Raw genomic sequence first — 19,992 nt, 5'->3', positions numbered from 1 at the left:
GCGATTATACAAGTATCGCAAATTCAAAGATGAAATGCGGGTTCTCCAACAAATATTATGCGATTCAGCAGAAGTTTAATGGTATGTTTTTTAGTAACTTTATTTGTAAATCATTATCTTATTTTTTTCATTTATTAGGATAAAATAAAGTAAAAATAAAATAAAAATTCTGTAGGAACTATTGTAAAGTAAAACGTTAAAAAGTTTTTATTAAGTCATTATTATTGCGCAACTGTGTCTTTGGTTGACAATAAATGTATCATTTTTACTTTTCTGTGCAATGCATTTGTGGAGCTTCAAAGAGATGACTTGCTTATTAATTCGAGAGAAAGAAAAAAAATTGAAAAAAAAAACATTTTGTATTTTCAGTATAAAATCTCTCGGAATAAGTAGAGCCAGTCGGTTTTTGCAACAAATTTTACAATTAAACTTGCAACAAAATATAGAAATAATTACAGTACGACTAAATGTAAGGTGAAAGTGTTTACATAGAGAAATTTAATCTTGTCATTTGATCCAGAATCTCTAAAGCAACGATGAATCATCTTTACAGGCGGGAAAGCGACGAGAGGAAAAAAGGAAGAATGAATATCGAAGGAGAGATGAAAACCGTTGCATACCTGAATGAACAGATGTGCCAGAGTGGATGACTAAACTGTTGATTAGCTTACCTTGAGTGTTGCAGTGCACAATTTTCCATAAGAATTAATACCATTGTAATAAAGGTATTTTTAACTTTTAAGTGTAGATACATTCTCTTAAACATATAACAATATCATATTGACACGAAATCCTCCGGAAAGTTAATTTTCTAAGTTAATAAAATTTTTTGGCTGCCAAAACATCTATCGATGTTTCCGAATTTCGATCACTCGTAGCTATCTGCAATTTTAGATTTATTCGTTGTTAAAAGTTACATTCCATCAGTCAAATAACCAGTTTGGAATTCAAATTCCTCAATGACTCATGAATCTTTGATAGCATCCGGCATACTATGCATCAGTATCGGTAGGAGGGGGAGGGGGGGGTAGAGAAATAAAAATAACCACCGAACGTAATTTCTGTAATTCGCTAATTTCACACGCTTTTTATTTAAACAGAACCTTATAAGGTATTTATTATAAAATGCGGATTAACCCCTTAAATGTTAACGACATGTGTATGCATTATTTGAACACTAATCGTCAGTATTGATTATATATATCTGTCATTTAAAAAAAAGTATTTTTTATCTATAGAATTTTCGTAAAACACAGTAAGTTTTTGAAATCATTCGATATGTATTTCACATTAAAGCTTTGAAATTTAAGAAAATATTTTTATAAAACATAATAATATTTTCTTATAATAGAGAAATAATATTTTTTTTGAAAATAAATTTCCAGTGTCTCAGAAATCCTTAAACATGTAGTTTTTACGTAAATTTTATTGTTTTATATATAAAAATTTTTGACAATAAAGCATTTTAATTTTTTTTTGTGCTTTTACTTTTTCCTTCAAACTGGTTGTTTGACTTTCTACAGTCAAAAGATGAATGAAGAAATTCCGGAAGATTATGCGAACTCAACATGATAGACACAAAAAATTGTGACATTTTTAAATGTTTCTGTTTTTCTTCAAAATGTTTGCTATAATTATTTTTCATCGTTCTACATAAAAATACATTTTCAAATCATTACAATGATTTTTGCCGTTTCTTCTGCTTGATAAATATTTAAATCAGGACCGTACGACTGGCTGAATTTGAGCAACGCTGCTCCCGCTTACTGACCAGCAGCGGTTGTGAGCGTTTTTGTCTTTTTCCAACTACTTATACCTCCTTTTCCCATCAAACTTGCTGCTCCAAGGCCTTTTCACGGCCGCTCCCGGCATTGCTTATAGAGCGATCAGTTGCATGGTCCTGGTTTAAATGATATACAACTCTAAATCTATTGAGAATATTATTCCTTCGCAATCACTGTAAAGTTCCTCGCTCTTGATTATAGGTCGTTTTGATTATAGGTTGCTTATGCTCATATAAAAAAAAGAAGAATTAATAATTAAATCGAATTAACATTTTCTCTGTTAAAGATATAAATTTTACTTTTTTAAATAGATTTTGAATATTAAGCACATCTTTGAACTTTTATATTCTTAAATCCCGGTATCTTAGCAGTTTTTAATTTGTATGCATAAAAATGAAAAAATGTTTTTGTTAAATTTAAGTTCCAGATAAGATTTTTAAAAATTTAAAAATTTTTTAATTTTTAGATTTTTTTATATTATTGGTTTTTAAAATAATTTTGGACATACGTATAGGATTACGATATACGAATTTTAGACATAGCATTTTTTGAGTCTGGAGAATACTTTTGCCACTAATTATTTAGATATTTGCATATAAACTTGTGCACAATTTCTATATTCTAAGTTATTGGGATACTTGGAATATTTAAATATGAAAAATCTTTCAATAATATACAAAGTGCAACTGAAATAATCAAACTTTAAAATTGTATTTCGCTTATTTCAACTTGTTTTCCGAATTTTAGAAAATTATGAAAATTATAAGCAACTAAAATAGTGAAAAATGTTATTAAAAAAAGCTTTTCCTAATGAAGAAAAAAAGCAACAGACTAAATTTAAAAAAAACTCTTGATATCAGAAAGAATTTGATTAAGAACATCTATGTAAAATTTTAAGAAAATTGATAAATGAGATAAAATGATTTAGTCCCACTGCTTAGAAAAGACATTTTAAGAAAAATGCATTTAAAGTTTTCATAAAAATTTACATTGTTTTTATAAATATATAAATTTTATTTTATTAATTATGCTACCTGGACCACATTTCCAAAAATGTCAAAAGAAGCTGTTCCATTGAAAATCTTGCTTTTTTTTTAAATATAGCCCCGTTATGAAATTTAGCGCTTGCTGTTCCGGTTATAGTTGGTGTAGTAATTGGTAATTTTATTAATTTTACGAATTGCATTATAGAATTTTCTCAATCGTTTTTGAATGTTTTAAGTTTTGAAAACGAAAAGATATGAAAAATTTTAAACGTTTAAGGTGATGTAAATTTAATATGATTCCTAATTTTTAAAGACAAATCGTTGAAAACACTAATAAATTAAAAGCAATATTTTTACATTTTAGTATACAGAAAGTATCGTGCGCATCCCTGTATCCCGATAAAGATCGGGACCCCACATTATTGAAAGAGTCACGCAGCAGTCGTAGTGGCAGAGTGCCGCGTATATCAGGCTAGAGCAGAGGTTGCTCCAGCAGCCAAACAAATGGTAAGTGCCAGTCGCTCTGCAGCATTTGCTATAGTCGGTCACGCTTAATGCCGTCTTCTAAAAGGATCTTTTTTCCCAGCTGCAAGTATTTTGACCATCCAAAAAGTTCGCGTCGTCAGTCAGAAAACTTTCGCGAAACGTACCAAGTAAAAAGGCAAACGGACAGAGACATGTGTGTCATCGGAACATAGAAATGTGAGTGTGTACGCGAATAGTGTCGTGTGTGGGCGTGTTTTTCAGATAAGTGCCTTCGGTGTTTCATTATTCTCCAAAAAACGAATTGAAAAAATACTCCGAAGAAGGCATGATGTTCCCGATACGCATCGTTTTACTCTTCTTGCTCGTTGTCGACATTCATGCAGCAGCTAATAGCGTAATATCAGCTAAGGTAATCGAAATTTGTTTTTAATCTTTATTTATTCATCAACTTGACGTATCTTATGAGAATTTGATACTTTTTATTTTTCATATTTATCCGAAATGTAATCTTCACAATCAAAGAATTCAGCTTTGAGTTAACCATATTTAACTTTAAAAGTATGGAATCTTAATTTTGTACATACTCAAATGTTTAGATTATTCAATAAATAGTTCCTTGAATATATTTCAAAATACATAATACATAAAACATAATATAGAAATATTGCATATTTGTAGTAATTGAGTAAAAAATCATTAATTAATATAAATAATATAAAATAAATATAATCATAATTAATTAAAATTTATTGAAAGTTTTAAAAATATCACCTGTTTATAAACATAATAAAATAAATTTACATTATAAGAAAGCACAACGGTAACAATCGTATATGATTGATTTATATTTCTAGAATTATTAATATAAATTTTTTTTTAATTTTACTGTATACGACGTGACGTCACGATTAAACGACGGGCATATCGATGTTTTTTTAATGTGAAATTTTTAATGTTATTTAAGTGTTACTTTGAAGTTATTTATACATTGTTGTAACAATTTTCTTAAAAACGGAACTTTTTTATATTCAAAATCTTATATTATTTATTTAAAATTAAAAAAAAATTGAAGACAAATTCATTGACAACACTGTTCAATATGGTAAAAGTAAGCAAATTTGCTCTAGCATTATGAATCTTAAGCGCTACTGTGTGTTTGTAACAGAGTGCATGTTCCATTCGTACGTTTCATTATTGTATCATCAACGATTATCTAAAGTGCTGCGTGCAATAGTGATCCAATGGTGATGTTTCTTGAGTTGTCAGACAAAGATAAAAGCATCTTAAAGAAATAAACATCTAGTTAAGCAATGAACCGGAAAATGAATACTCAAGCACATTAATCAACGATACAATATTGCAAAAACAGAGAAATATTTGAAAGAAGATAGGCTGATGTCTCTCTCTCTCTCTTTTTCTCTCTTTTCTCTCTCTCTCTCTCTCTCTCTCTCTCTCTCTCTCTCTCTCTCTGGGAATTAGCCTTTTTAACCTCAATATTTCTTTGTCTAACTACATAGGAAGCATCATTCGGTCGCATCATTGCCTGCAGCACCCTATAAAAGATAACTGTTGATAATGCAACAATAAAACGCACAGACAAAACATACACTTTGTTACAAACATAGTAGTATTGATGATTCATAACATTGTATTTATTTACTTTCCTTTTCAAAACTTTTTTACTGGAGTAATTTCAAAATATTATTGTTATCATGCTTTTTTTCTCATGGGATAAAAATAAATGTTAATTGAAGAGCAATTGAAGAGTTTATTGAAGATAATTAATAGAGAAATGTTCGGTTACACAAAATATAGTTGAGATTAATTTAAAAAATATGGAGCTTCTTTTTATGTCATCACATCAGTCACATTAAGTTCATCAAAACTCCACAGAAACAAGTGGAGAAGGAATCACCGAACATTAACTCGCTTACGCTTAAGAACGCTTTAAAGTCTTTGGAGATTCGTCTGCTCATTTGCCTACGATTGCTGTAGAAAAGAAACTCATTAGAAATATTGTAAATATGTTTTCTCTCGGATCTTACTGCTCAAATGTTTGAAATTTAAATATTTGTAACAATCAGATTGTATATATAACAAGTTGGATAAATATAAACAAAAATGAAGATAATACAACTTGGAATTTTTGAAGATACGCTTTTTTGTAGCGACAAGTTTAAAATGGAAAAAGGGTACCTTCGGTTATATATGGAATATCGAAAATGCAGTAATACATGAGATTGAATCGAATTTTAACAACATCGGGTTTAAATATTTATGTACGATTGTATGGTGTTGCGTGTTAAGCGATTGTTGGTAAGGAATATAAAATAAAATTTTTTTATTAACTAATTTACTTACTATTAATATTCTGATTTTATTTTTTATTCGCGTGTTAAACACCTAAAGATGCCAAATTGTCAAACATAGTTATAAATATCTAAACGTGCGCCCATTCCATCGTCGAAATTCAACTTGATGTATGAAAGCATTATTAACTTTCAATGTACGAAATAAAGAAAAAAAAGAAGAAGGAAAAAAATTTAAATATATTTAATTACATAAACGGTCTAGTTGAGAATCTTTTCTCGAGAGTGCTTCTGGAAATCTGAGATATTTAACTGTGCTATTATTCCATCTTTGCTAAATTGTTAGCGTGAGACGCGAAAACGATGTTTACGCTTAATGCAAATGTTTCTCTTTATCCCTCTGAGGCATCTCGGCTTACGATACAATTGGCCTTTTGTTTGCAGTGAGTAAAGAAGAAAGGTAAATTTACAGCGTGTCTAACATTGCGATTAAAGTTCCGGTGAACGCCATAATTTTTTTTTAGTTAATTATAAACACGGCTTATCGTGCTACGCTGCGCCATTGATTACTTGCAGCTTTACCATATCATATCCATAGCTAACTTCGTTGCGGTTAATCCTATTTGCGAGGAATGAAACTGCACAATAAAGTAGCAATTGAGTTTTAATTTAAATTTTCCGAAACTTTAATTTTTTTATTATTTTCCGCATAAATTCGTGAATGTTATATAGATAATTAGTGAATGATAAAAAGAAGAAAGAAAAATTCATATTTTATATCAATGACTTTAACTTTATAATATATAATCAGACTTTCTCTACAATTTTTCTTGTTCTTTCTTATTGTAAGAGCAAAATATAAGAGCCAATATTTATTAAATTTTGATATGAATTATATTCAGAGAAACAATCGGGCAACATGGTGTGTGTAAAACTAGCGTATCATTTCGTGGAAACTCATTAATTATTAAGAGTTTCTAATAATTCTGCAGTGCCTGATGGATTAAACAAATAGTTCTGATCATAAATCAAAGAAAATGCCTTAAGACAAATTGAGACGCAGCTTACGAACCATGGCGTCTCTCAATTTGTCCTAAGCCATTTTTTTATTTATGAAACTAAAACTACTTGCTTAATCCGTCACTTTAGAACTATTAGAAATGAAGGCAGAACTTTCAATAATTAATGAGTTTCCATGAAATAATATGCCAGCTTCACACACACGGCAACATGGCATACGAATACCCACTCGTCTACTCATAATCCGTTCCACACTGGGTAGGACCGGTTTCGCAAGTACCTGTATCACACTGATAGGTATGTGTCTTATGCAGGTATGATTTCCGTACAGGTATGAGACCTTAATATCGGTATACAGAGTGATATACAGAATGTGATATTCTATGCATTCTCATATAATCGCGAGAGCTATAATAGTTGAATTTAGCAGGACTTTAATTTCAGAAAGCTGACGAGAAGGCATCGAAAAGTTAAAAATCGTGGGAAATTAGGTATTGCGTAATAAATTCGGTACGATATTGAGAGCAATAAGAGAGTATTTTAATTCCAAAAACGCCGAAAACAATTGATTAATTTAATGTATACTTTATTCTTGGACAAAAGCTAATACCACCTATTATTTGTATCTTTTAACGTACATAATTTTCTTCGTAATCTCTCTTTTTGCAAGATGTTAGAGCAGAAAATAGCAAAAGAATTCCGGTATATTTGCTTTTATTTGGTTTACTTTTTTCTAAATATGTTTTTTAAAAGTGAGGGTAAGCCAGAGCTTAACGTTAAATCAGCACCTTGAGCAACAATCAGTTTACTTTTAAGAATGTGCTCTGTCTTTAAAATTAAAATTGTAACTTACAAGTCGTCATTCTTCTGACAGGAGTAGTCCAATTTTTCTTTCTCTTTTCCCTTTGTTACCGCATTTTTATTCGTAATTAGATGAATTTCTATAAATTAAACATTTTCTCTCTCTTGCGCTCCCACAATTGTCCGATTAATAAAATTATAGATTTTTGAATATATCACTACAAGAATGACAATTTTTTCTAATTGGGTATATAGCTTATTTTGTATAATAAATTTATAATGAATATGTTTAATTACAATATTTGCGAATACATTATTCATTTGATATTAATGTAACAAAAATGAAGGTAAGCAAAAGTTTATCAGAGAACAAGCCTATCATCTAATGTATTACAATTTTTCTTTATTACAGAAGGAGTGCAGGAAGAGGATAGCTGAATGCACGATGAACGGTGGTGGAAATACGCCAGTGTGCGGAAGTGACGGAATTACATATTCCAGTCAATGTCAAGTCATTTCTAAACAATGTCAAGGAATATCTATTCTTATTAAACACACCGGATCTTGCCCAGGTTTGTCTTCTACATTCCTTAATGCCGCATACACATACGCATAAGGGTATACATACATACACATGAAGAGAGAGAGAGAGAGAGAGAGAGAGAGAGAGAGAGAGAGAGAGAGAGAGAGAGATATTTAACATAAAAATATTTTTAAATTTAATTTTCTAATTTATATATTATTATCATTTATAATAGAACAATATTGAAAGTTAAGTTTGCAAACACCTGACAATATTTTTATATCCAGAAACACCAGCGTGTTTTTCAGCAAGATTAACCGCTCGATCGGGCGCACAACCTGTCTGCCGAAGCGATGGAACATATGCGCCGGTACAATGTCACATGGAGAGTGGATATTGTTGGTGTGTAACGAAGCAAGGCCGGCCGTTGCCCGATACGTCGGTAAGACATCAAAAACCGAGATGTTCGAAACTCGGTTCCAGATCTGCTGCATCCACTAGGAACGGCCAAAGACGACGCTCGCCGAGTTGGAAACAGCGCAGACAATATGTCAGTAACAGACATAGGAATACTTGCGATCGTTCCGAGAAATCTAAATTTCACGAAAATCTTATTGAGAATTTCAAGATTGAATACAGGCGAATAAACATATCTGTTGATGGTGAGTGGCATAAAATAAAAGAATTTTTAAAAATTATTAATTAATTACCTAGTTTAACATGATTAATCTAATTAATGTGAGAAACAAAGTTAGCTAACATTAACTTTTCATGATGAGCAGTTTTAAAAATATAAAAAATAAGAATTTAACTTTAATTTATCTTAAAAGTGCAAAAATTTTTTTTTTTTTTTGTTCAAAGTGTTTTTACATTTAAAAATGTTTTTTAAAAAGTCATATTAACACATTTAGTTTTTCGCGGTGGCACACGTAGAACTTTCCATTTCAGGCCGTTTAGTATTTTGAATACAAACAAATACATTATCTAAAATATTTTATAACTTATTTCTTTTATTCTACACTACATTTTGTAAAATTTTTATTTTGATAATACATTTTTCAATTTTAAATTTCGCATAATATACACGTGGGTTTGTGCTCAAATAATAAATGCGCCAGCGTGGGCCATCGGTGATATATGCAGCCTGACTCGAAAGTCACGTAAAAACGGCTCGGCACGGAACGTGTTTAAACTTGTAAAATCAAGTTCTAGCTGATTTGGTTTTTAAAATAATTTTCTTCAATTCGTATTGTTTTACTGTTTAAAAAATCAATAGACACAATGCTCTTATTCTAAAAAGCTAGTATAATTTTCAAAATTATATAAATTCTCAAATATTTGTTGCTTATCTGTCAATAGATGATAAGAATGTTGAGCAGATATTGTCATGGAAATTTATAACCTTGGACAAAGATGGGGACGGATTCTTAGACAGGGCAGAGTACAAGGAGCTCCGAAGGCTCGCTAAGAAAGCGGTGAGACCGAAGAAATGCGCACGAACATTTGCTCGCACGTGCGACCTAGATCGGGATTTAAAGCTATCCAGGCAGGAATGGGGTGCTTGTCTCGCAAACGATTTCACTCGTAAGTTATACATACATTGCATGTGTTTGTTTTATTCTAGTTGGAATGGTGGACAGCGTATACGACAAGCATGCAGACGCAATTTCTTTAAAAAAAAAAAAAAAAAAAAAAAAACATTAATGTATGCATTTTTTTATTACATTGGCCTGCAAAATTAGATATTTTTTTCTGTCTAAAAAAAAGTAGTTTTTCATAGCTTTTTTTCATACATCGAATTCAAATCCGGCCTCCATGCATAAAGGTATGTGTATCATATCTCAGGATTTTAAGAAAGTCAAAAAGTCAAAAATATGCCCAAAATAATAATTTTGCCCATATTTATGATATTTACAATATTATTTCGAAAAGAAATCAATTGCTTCTTTAAATATTTATTACATTTTAAAGCACTAACTTAAAATGTAGGGAATAATCGGCATACGGATATTTTATGGACTTTATAAACTTTATAAAAATACAATTAAAAGGATGAATCTTTTGATTCTAAAAGCAATTTTTTCTTGTTCAGGCTAATTAGATGAGCTAATTGTGAAATAAATATCTGAAGAGGTACTTTTTATATTATATTATAAGATACAGAAAATAGTTTGTATAATATTTATTTTACATAAATCGATATTTTTAAATTGATAATGTCGAGCAAAAATTAATTAATTTATTTAAAAAACAAAAGATTTTATTTAAAAGATGCATATTCACTTTTCGCATATTTGTTGAAAAAGTAACGCCATAAAATAAAATGGACATTGTCAAGTGTCGACTCTTTTCTCTACTATTTTTCGCTTTATTTTAAACATTAAAAAAATATAATTCTTTGAAATTATATAACTTATGTTTTATACATATAAGAAATTTGTAGGATATATAAGCCTTAAAAATTTTTCTATTTTCGTGAATATTATTATTTAATCTGATTGCTCATTTTGCAATAAAGCAAACTGGATTAAAGTTTTAGGTGCAGAGTGAGTAAAGTTGTTGGAAGACTAATTTTATGAAAAAAATTAATATTTTAACAAAAATGCAAAATAAAATTTCTTGTCATAATTATATATTTTATGTATTGTAAAATATTTTCAAACATTTATCTTTAATTTTTGAAAAATATACGAAAGCAATTTGTTTTTCTCTATAAATAATATTGAAAGAAATTCTTACGTAAAATTATTTTTTAACTATTTTAAAAGACTTTTTTCGTTAAATTTTTATGCCTGCATATACGAAGAAATGAACAAGTCAGAAAAAATTTAACCGGAAACAAGAGAAATGAGATAATTTTCTGTTAAGTGTAATGCCGGAAAAGGAATATCATTTTGGCGTCTAAATCGTAATTTAAATTAATGACAATATCGCCACAACAGGATGTTACATTTGTCAAGGACAGCGTGTATGTCGTCATGTTGACTTGCTGAACATTGCTTAACATTCGTGAATCCTGCCGGAAGTTGCCTACACAGATGTGCGCGCGCGACCGGTTACTAAGAAATTCAAGTAATTGACCTCATGTTGCGAGTTAAATTCTTGCTTATGCGTCATGACGACAAAGATGATTTACTATTTATGACTGATGTGATAAGAAAGAGATGAACTACCACACACTATTTACACGATTTCTGAAATAATTGTTTGTATAATCTCAATAGAAAGATGGTGTCGTAAAAATGGAAAGATGTTATATTAAAGAGAGACGCATTATTCTAATAACTTTAATCGTCGTATAAAAATAATTTTAAATTATTCTCAACTTAAATAGATTTTGAGAAAAGTAAAACATGGATTTTTTGACACCTCGTATGTACAATGGCTTAGTTTACACCGATTGTTTAGTACACGTATCAAATACTAAATCAGCTTCTTTGATTGGTGTAGATTTTACACTAAACGATTTATACCTATCGGAGAAGCAGATTTAGTATTTGATACGCGTACTAAACAATCGGTGTAAACTAAGTCAATGTTAGAGCTTTAGATCTTCTAGTAACTTCTAGTTTCCTAAATTCTTATTTATGAATATTGTTTTGGATATTATTATATTATTAAAAAAAAAAAACGTTTTGTAAAGTTTATTAAGAGTACAAAAAATTAAAAATATATCATATTTTCAACATTTGTGTTCAAAATAAATGTTTAAAGCATATTTTAATCATTAAATCGTGTCCAACGTAGCATTTAAAACAAACACATCCAAACACACATCCAAAAAATATTTCTTAAAATAGTATTAAAATAAAAATATGTTTCAATTAAAATAAAATTATCTTCAATTTTTCAATCTTTCATGCACAAGCATTATACCAAAGCAAAAAATCAGTTATTTTATATTGTAAAATTTCAATAGTTTGAATATAAGTTCGAGTAAGGAAGACAGAAAAATCCAAATAAATTATATGTTACATTTATATGCAGAATTTACTGTAAATTTCGCATATAAATATATTAAATATATTAAATATATTAAATTCAGTCTATATACGAATAACATCGCATAAATGTTAGCTAAAAAATTCACATTCAGTCTTGAAAGTTAAACCATTAGCCATTAACATTAATCAAGACATACTACGTGAACGTTGCCTTGATTGAAATCATCTTTTACATTTCGTAAAATGAGAATCAAATATATATGAGTACTAGAGATTAATGTTAACGTGCATGTTGTGTTTCATGTGTTCATGAAATTTCTATCGTTGCGGAATTATCAATAATCTTCTGCTCGCTGATGTGCTAAAAAAATCCTGCGATGCGTGAATGACACAAAACAAAAATTGTACATATGTAGGTAAGGCCGGTCGGCTGAGTGACATCATTGTTATCATTTAGTACGTTTGTTCTTGTCGCTGAACCCTGCAGACGAGCGTTCTGAGGTCCCTGAGGCCCAAAGGACACGGCCCACGGACCAAGGTGAGTCCCAGTCTTGCGCATCGAAAGCGCGCTGCGACATTTATTTTTCGAGGAAAAGCTTAATTTTTATTATAGCAACGCAACCCTGCCAGTTTCAACAATATTAAAATTATTTTATTTTTAATAAGAAATTTTATGAATCCAATAAAAATCAACACTTTCTACTAAAAAGTTTGTTTAGCATAAATTAGAAAATATAAAAATACAAAACTTTCTTTATACTAATTTACAATTATAATTATTTATGCTTAAAACATAAAAATATAATAACTTTCGTAATTTTGATCTACATCTTTTAATTGATTTATACGTAAAAAATGCATTTTTGTACAATGCATTTTTGGAATAATTGGAAATATTGTATTACTTTTCTTGTAATTAGATAATTTATAGCGGTTGTTAATCTATCATTACTTACACGATTTTTTAAATAAAATTAAACGTACAAAGTGCATTCCACACTTTACTATTATATTTTTATTATCTTCTTTAATAATTTATTATTAAGTAAAACTTTGAATAATATATTCCCTCTATATAATATTTAAATAATTATATATTGTAAAAGTTTTGAAATAATATGCGATATGGCCAATAAAGCACAAAGTATAAAATACATAAACCTATTTCTAAAAAAAAGTTAGGTGATTATATTAATTAAATTTTATTTACACATATAAAAATGCATATATATATAATATATATAAATGGAACTCTTGTTCAACATATCTATTATATAATACGAAACACAGAACGAGAAGGGTAAAAATAAATTAATATTCTGATTTCATTACAGAACAATCCGAATTTGATTATCCTGTTTCAAATACGAATAAGAATCAGAACGAATAAGTTTGTGACAAATCTATGTATCTTTCACAGTTTTGAAAGGCAGTCCAGCACCTATTCATTCTCTATCGATATTTAATGACGATGTTTCGGATACTAAGGATACTACGGAGGAGAGCGATGGTAATTGGCGATTTTATATTTTATAAGAAAGAAGGGAGTTAGCGATAAGTTCTTATAATGACTAAAAGACGTTTACACAGTGCATTGTCCGGACACTACTGTAGTTGTATTTTTATATAATCATAAACTATGATTATTTCTTCATGTTTTTTCTTGCAGCGGCCGATTGCATATCGGATCAAAAATCAGCATTGGAAGATCAGAAGAAAAATTCGAAAGGCAAATATTATATTCCAGATTGCACGTCCGATGGAAGGTATCGTCGGGTGCAATGTTATTCGGGTTATTGCTGGTGCGTATATGAGGACACAGGTAAACCAATACCAGGCACATCCTCGAAAGATCACACGCCAAATTGTTATCCAGTCCCAACTCCCAGTAGACCTATGAAAGGTAATCATGACAAAATTTTAGAAATGTAACTCATAAATTTTTAAGTTTAAAATCTCTTTATTTTGTAAACAACTTTAAGCTTGTTTCAATATTGTTATATACACAAAATATAAAAATTTATGATATATTGATTAATATTAGTTGACGTTGGCAGGATGTCCAGAAATGAAGAAACAACAATTTCTTCGGGATTTGATGAATCTCATGCTGGAGAAAATGATGGCATCCAACACCGATTCTGACGAAACCACCGCTAAATGGCAAACTTCTAAAGAAGAACATATAGCTACATGGCATTTTGTGATGCTTGATAACAATAAAAACAAGGTATACAAAAATATTCGACAAAAGCTTTTATCTCCTCAACTAATATTTATGTGCAAAAGACGTTCTGACGTTTTTTGGATGTTTTGGAGATATTTTTTAGACATGCATGTTATCTGAATATTAGTGAAATGATATATTGCTATCATATTTGTATTTTTGGCAAAATAATCTTCATTTTTTCGGTTTTTAAAATTGATTGAAAACAAAATCTCATAAGAAAACATTATTTTACAACTTTGATTTATTTTTTTAAGAAGAATTATTCTATTTGCAGTTATGTACATTTTATCCTTTCCATTTATATTTTGTATATAAATAATAAAAATCACAAAAAATAATAGATGTACATTCAACGTTGATAAAGTTAGTTGTTTTCATAGGCAACATTAATTCGTATACCTAATTATCATATTTCACAGGTCTTAGAAAGGAAAGAATGGAAAAGTTTTCGCACAATGGTGGCAAATAATATGCAGCTTCGAAGGTGCGGTAAAAAATTACCAAGATATTGTGACATTAATAATGACAGAAAAATCAGTATGACAGAATGGTACAGCTGTCTTAATATTCAGCATCCAGCAACAGGTAATATATCTTTTATTTATTGTATATTCAAGCTTTATTTAATTAAAGAAATTGGTTAACAAATTTGGACAAATAAAACATTCTATTTCTAATACCATTGCCCGATAATTATAAATTCCGAATGTTTTAGCCAACGATCCAGAGAAAACATCAACGAGTACACCGAGGAGAGGTCCAAATCCAATAGACTTAATTCTCTATGGTGATTAATAACATAATGTGATAATAAAGACTAGGTTCTAATTATGGACCATAAACTTATAACTTCAGATTAATTCTGATTGAAAAAGAATTAATTCTTACGCGCGCCAAAAACGATATGATTGATTAAAAATCAGGATAGTCTGAACACAATTTATTATTTTGTAATAAAGAATGTTGGCGATTTTATAAGGAAATAATTAATGTGGTTGCTAATAAATAGTAGCCGCACAAAATAGCATTTATTTTATGTGCTAATGAATATAGCTGAGTAATATATAGAAAATACCCCAAAACTACTAATTACAAATTACGAGAAATCATAGAAGTCAAATTGAGGGTGATTTCAATCACTGTTAAATCTGATAGCCTTAGGTAAATTTTCATAGTTATCAAAGAGGCTTTGAGAACTTGGAGATAATCGAAAAGCACTGAGAGAACTACATACATTCTAGAAAATGCACCTTATCATTTAAATTTCATATAAAAAAAGTGTATTATTCACGTTAATGAAACGCAAGACGCTTCTTAAAGTGTTTATAAAAATATTTTCATTTTTGTTAACAATTGTATAAATAATAATTATTAGTAATTATATTATTATTAACAATGATTAGTAATTGTATTTTGATATCTGGCTTATATTAGATTTTTCATTCTAAACATGTACACATAAATGGTACATGTATAGAAACTCAAATATTCGCATTCATGTAATAAGGATTGACTGCAAATATAAAAAAATAAATAAATTTTATTACTGCAATCAGTAAATATTATATAATCTTATTTCAATAATTACTTTAGTGATAGTTATTAATTTTTGCTTTGGATTAATTTAATATTATGATTTTGAATACCAAAGAATTCAGTACAGATTACAATTTAAATTGTCCTTAATTGTATTCACTATAAAAAATTAACTATAAAAAAATATAGTATTTAATTTAAAAATTATTAATAAGAAAAATGGTATTCTTCTATACAATTAATACTACAATAAATGTGATATTCAAATCATTTTTGTTAACACAAAATATAATTTAAAAATTTTTATATATTTTTTCTACCTGAGTTTTGTTTAGAGTATATTATGTTTTTTACCGTTATAACACTTGAGATACCCTCTTTTTATGAAAATGATAACGCATTGTAAAAATGTATTGTTTTGTTATTCAACGGAAATATGGAAAATATCTCGTAATAAGAACTCATAAACTTCATTATTTAAAAAAGTATAAATCTAATTAAGTAATGTATATTTTCATATATACATATAAGTACATTAATGTTTCTTTCATTTATGTACATTTTAATATATTGTACACCATTTTGAATGCCATTTTTTGTGTAATAATTGTATATCCCTGTTTTTTTTCTTTCTTTTTTTTTATCATAAACAACAAATATAGTTCATTCTGTAATAGCCATAGTTTTTATAAACTATGTTACAGTTTATCAAGAATCACAATTATCTGTGAGATTTAGTCCACTTTCTTCGCACCTCGTGTTTTCCAAGCAACCAGTAGATTCCAGGAGAAATACAAAGAGAAACAATGAACTTGCGAAGCTAAAAGAATAAAGGCGTACCAAAGTACGCCATATGGTAAACCCTGAAAAAGAAACCATACAATATATAAAATCTTGGAAAAATTTAATTTACTTTGCATTGCAATTTTGCTTATGGAATTTAATTAACATGTTCTGTGCTGCATAAATTATCAATAACTTTTCATTCAATCTATTTAAAATAAAATATTTCATATTTCTTATTCATATTTTTGTTTTATAACACATTTTATGTTACATTTCCTTTTTGATTATGTTTATTATTTTATATAAACATGCTTTATAAAAGAAATTTTACTGCATGAATGAAAAATTATATAAAATGAATGCAGCACATGTTAAGAAAAGTTAATGATTCTGAAAATACCTGCCACAGTAGGATGTCCTCAGATTTACCTATAGTTAAATATGTCCAAACATCTTTGAAGTAATAAACAATGGCATAAATCAATGGACCCAAACCTAGCACAACGATACTTATCATATATTTCTGCAATGTTTTAAGACTATTTTTTTTAATCGCTGAGAGAGCAAAGAAAGATAGTAGTAAACTAGTGCTCCATATGTATTCCCACCATAATGGCTGAAATAAAAGAAATGATAAAGTTATCAAAGAAGTACTAATATATATATATGGTACAAAAAAAAGCAAGACTAAATATTACAAACGAAAAAGAATATATAAAGCATATGTTTATATAACACATATACTCTCTTAAAATTAATTTTTAGCCAAATCACGCACAATGATTATTTTAAAGGGTTTATATTTTAAAGGGTCTATAGACACAATTAAGATATTCTTTACTATACCTGTGGTACCTGCAACTCCTCTATTTCTAAGATGAAAATATCACAACGATCTAATATATCTGCGGACAGCTTGGCAGCCATGAGAACAAGTAATAGATAGTGGAAGAATATACAATATTTCAATCTTGATTTATTTGTTGCACTAAAAATAAGCACAGTATCAACAATAATAAAAAGTGATAAAAGTTGATATTTTGTACACATTTTATTGCATAGCAATCATAATACATATATATACACAGTGTAAACAAGTCATCAAAACAGAAACGTTTAATTAAATGCAGATTTATATTAACCTGTTATTGATCAATAAAATTTGCGAATCTTGCAGCCGACCTTTAAAAATGATCGCACGTTTTTGGATTTTCTCACCTGACTTGGTAATGCGCGGCGATTTTCTGTCTGTGACTGTAATCACTCCCATCTGTTCCTAGAGCTTGAGAAAGCGTAACTTTCGAAGCCATAATTGGGAAGCCTAGTAGTCTATTTCAAATACAAGGTACTAAAACTTGCTCAATCCAAGAATCGAAATCTGAGGCAGTTTATGCGGCAGTTCACCACCACGTATTCTACTATTTTTAAACTTTCCGTAACCCAGTGGGAATGGTTGATGCCTCATGGCTCGGACACCGACGACGTACTATTAAAGACAGTTGACTTTATCGACCTTTGTGTGACTAACAGTATTTGAACAGTTAGCCCGTAATTCAGTATTAATTTTATGATTTAGTTTTATATTATTATATTATTATACTATTATATTATTATATATTATGTTGACAATCCAAGAAGGAAAATATAAGAAAGCGTGAACGAACTGTCTGGAGCAAAAATGTCGACACGTCAAAGATGAAATTTGATCCAATATCATAGTCTTTTTTTTTTGCCAATAAGATTAAGGTTATCAGTGTCAGTTAAAAATTAAATGGAATGTAATAATACATTATCAATCGTAGTTACGCTCTTGTGTGGTATATATTATCGATGGAAGAACGAGAACGACGTATATAGTTGAACTTATAACCTACAAAAATAATACCAATCGTATGTAGAATTATTGTCTTTGTGATATAATTTATCAGTGATAACGCAAGATATGTTAGAAATAGAAGCTCGTAAATATGGACGGCACATACGAGTTGAACTTGAAAAATATAACCAATTGTGTTGCATCCGGCGCGATGATTTTTGGTGCAATTGTACCTTATGTGCCACAATACAAGGAGATCAAAAGAAAAGAAGATGCAGAAGGATTTTCCCTTTATGTTTGTCTCACCCTTCTGGTCGCTAATACACTTCGTATACTATTTTGGTTTGTACTTGCTAGATAGTAATTTATCACATACGTATCCTTTTTTCTTGTGTCATGTTGATTTTATATATATATTTCTGAATGTGTTTACTATTATGCAATATGAGTGAGGTATTCTTACACATTTTACATATTTTCGTTACAGGTTTGGCAAACACTATGAGCTTCCACTCTTATTGCAAAGTATGCTTATGATTGTAGCAATGTTTGTTATGATTAAGCTTTGCATTAATGTGCAAAACAGAACACAGATAATTAAAGTAAAGGAACGCGTACTTACAGGTAAGTTTAATTTATTAACCTTTCAAGTTGAAATACTCTACTTAATTATTTTTAATGTTTGCACTTGCAGATGATACTGAATCTTTTAATTTCACAGATTTGGATGCTAGGTTTTTTTGGAAATGGACTGATTTCAAGTCCTACCTGGGTTTTATGATTTTATTTGCCAGTATAGGTAGTGTATCAATGTATTTATTTATGGATATACCAATATTTATTGAAATTATTGGGTTCTTAGCATTATTAATTGAAGCCATGCTAGGAGTTCCTCAATTTTTACGTAATTCAGCTAATAAGTCTACTGTAGGAATGAGGTAAACAAAATTTATACATATATATATATATATACATATATATATATAAGAATTCTTATATATATACATATATATAAGAAATTGTATATACATTATTTATTTGAGAAATTCTTTTTTTTTTCAGTATTGCTATGGTAGCTATGTGGACTGTGGGAGATATTTTCAAGACGTGTTACTTTGTCTTGAGGGATACTCCTATACAATTCCAAGTGTGCGGTGCTCTTCAAGTCACGATTGACATTGCTATCTTAGCACAAGTATATCTTTACAAAACTAATAACTCTGTACATACAAGAGCTCCTACAAGAGCAGATTGATGCTTGTCCAATATCATTTTTGCATAGCTTTATATATACAAATTTTAACATTTTAATGCCAATCTAATGCCAATCTAATGAAAAATAAAAATAATATATTTTTATACAAATTATGCAAATTGTGGATTTATGTATGTATGTATGTATGTATGTATGTATGTATGTATGTATGTATGTGTGTATGTATGTATGTACGTATGTATGTACATACATGTAAAAGTTTTTCACTTTTAAACAAATAAAGATTTTTCAATGTGTTTTGATTTCTTTTTCCTAACTTTTGCTTATTTTCAATTATTACCAGAAATCGATATATAAAAAAGAAATAAAAGTGATGAAAAATCTTTGTGCGCCTGAAAACAAAAAACTTTATTGCCTTTTTTATTCTGCTTCACACTTGCTTTTGAAACAAAAACTTTTGCTTAAATGTTCATACAACAATAATCTGCAGCGTGTTAATAATTGGTAGTTTTCTGTCAATTTTATAAACGATCCGTCTCGATTGGATGGTATGAT

At 29.0% G+C, this 19,992-nt stretch overlaps 3 protein-coding genes across 11 annotated transcripts; 2 read left to right on the top strand and 1 right to left on the bottom strand.

Moving 5' to 3' along the window:
- Positions 1 to 388: 388 nt before the first annotated feature.
- magu (SPARC related modular calcium binding-like protein magu) lies at positions 389 to 15,635 on the top strand. Of its 5 annotated transcripts, none has more exons than XM_012370445.2 (13): positions 447 to 469; positions 554 to 725; positions 3,135 to 3,277; positions 3,357 to 3,665; positions 7,799 to 7,958; positions 8,197 to 8,571; positions 9,269 to 9,493; positions 12,311 to 12,391; positions 13,274 to 13,363; positions 13,523 to 13,756; positions 13,911 to 14,083; positions 14,503 to 14,668; positions 14,799 to 15,635. In XM_012370445.2, the coding sequence occupies exons 4-13, from the start codon at positions 3,582 to 3,584 to the stop codon at positions 14,876 to 14,878; spliced, it is 1,668 nt and encodes a 555-aa protein (XP_012225868.1). In that variant the 5' UTR covers positions 447 to 469; positions 554 to 725; positions 3,135 to 3,277; positions 3,357 to 3,581; the 3' UTR covers positions 14,879 to 15,635. The 5 variants fall into 5 exon arrangements, with proteins under 5 accessions (XP_067214667.1, XP_012225868.1, XP_012225869.1 ...); XM_012370446.2 differs by having other exon boundaries at positions 448 to 469; positions 12,341 to 12,391; XM_012370447.2 differs by lacking the exon at positions 12,311 to 12,391 and having other exon boundaries at positions 451 to 469.
- A 476-nt stretch (positions 15,636 to 16,111) lies between these two features.
- jagn (jagunal) lies at positions 16,112 to 17,765 on the bottom strand. 2 transcript variants are annotated; one of them, XM_012370457.2, is made up of 4 exons: positions 17,624 to 17,765; positions 17,252 to 17,393; positions 16,806 to 17,021; positions 16,112 to 16,482 (listed from the first exon to the last, which is right to left on the bottom strand). In XM_012370457.2, exons 1-4 carry the CDS (start codon positions 17,713 to 17,715, stop codon positions 16,354 to 16,356), a joined length of 579 nt encoding a protein of 192 aa, XP_012225880.1. In that variant the 5' UTR covers positions 17,716 to 17,765; the 3' UTR covers positions 16,112 to 16,353. The 2 variants fall into 2 exon arrangements, with proteins under 2 accessions (XP_012225880.1, XP_067214675.1); XM_067358574.1 differs by having other exon boundaries at positions 17,548 to 17,679.
- Positions 17,766 to 18,372: 607 nt separating this feature from the next.
- On the top strand, positions 18,373 to 19,733 carry LOC105674255 (solute carrier family 66 member 2). Of its 4 annotated transcripts, none has more exons than XM_012370456.2 (5): positions 18,373 to 18,563; positions 18,709 to 18,845; positions 18,943 to 19,020; positions 19,084 to 19,159; positions 19,284 to 19,733. In XM_012370456.2, exons 1-5 carry the CDS (start codon positions 18,373 to 18,375, stop codon positions 19,474 to 19,476), a joined length of 675 nt encoding a protein of 224 aa, XP_012225879.1. In that variant the 3' UTR covers positions 19,477 to 19,733. The 4 variants fall into 4 exon arrangements, with proteins under 4 accessions (XP_012225879.1, XP_012225878.1, XP_012225877.1 ...); XM_012370455.2 differs by having other exon boundaries at positions 18,916 to 19,020; XM_012370454.2 differs by having other exon boundaries at positions 18,943 to 19,159.
- Positions 19,734 to 19,992: the final 259 nt, after the last annotated feature.

Source organism: Linepithema humile, chromosome 7 (assembly GCF_040581485.1).
Source record: "Linepithema humile isolate Giens D197 chromosome 7, Lhum_UNIL_v1.0, whole genome shotgun sequence".
Taxonomy (NCBI): Eukaryota; Metazoa; Arthropoda; class Insecta; order Hymenoptera; family Formicidae; genus Linepithema; species Linepithema humile.
The sequence above is the reverse complement of the archived record's forward strand: the minus strand, read 5'-3'. Positions and strand labels throughout refer to the sequence as shown.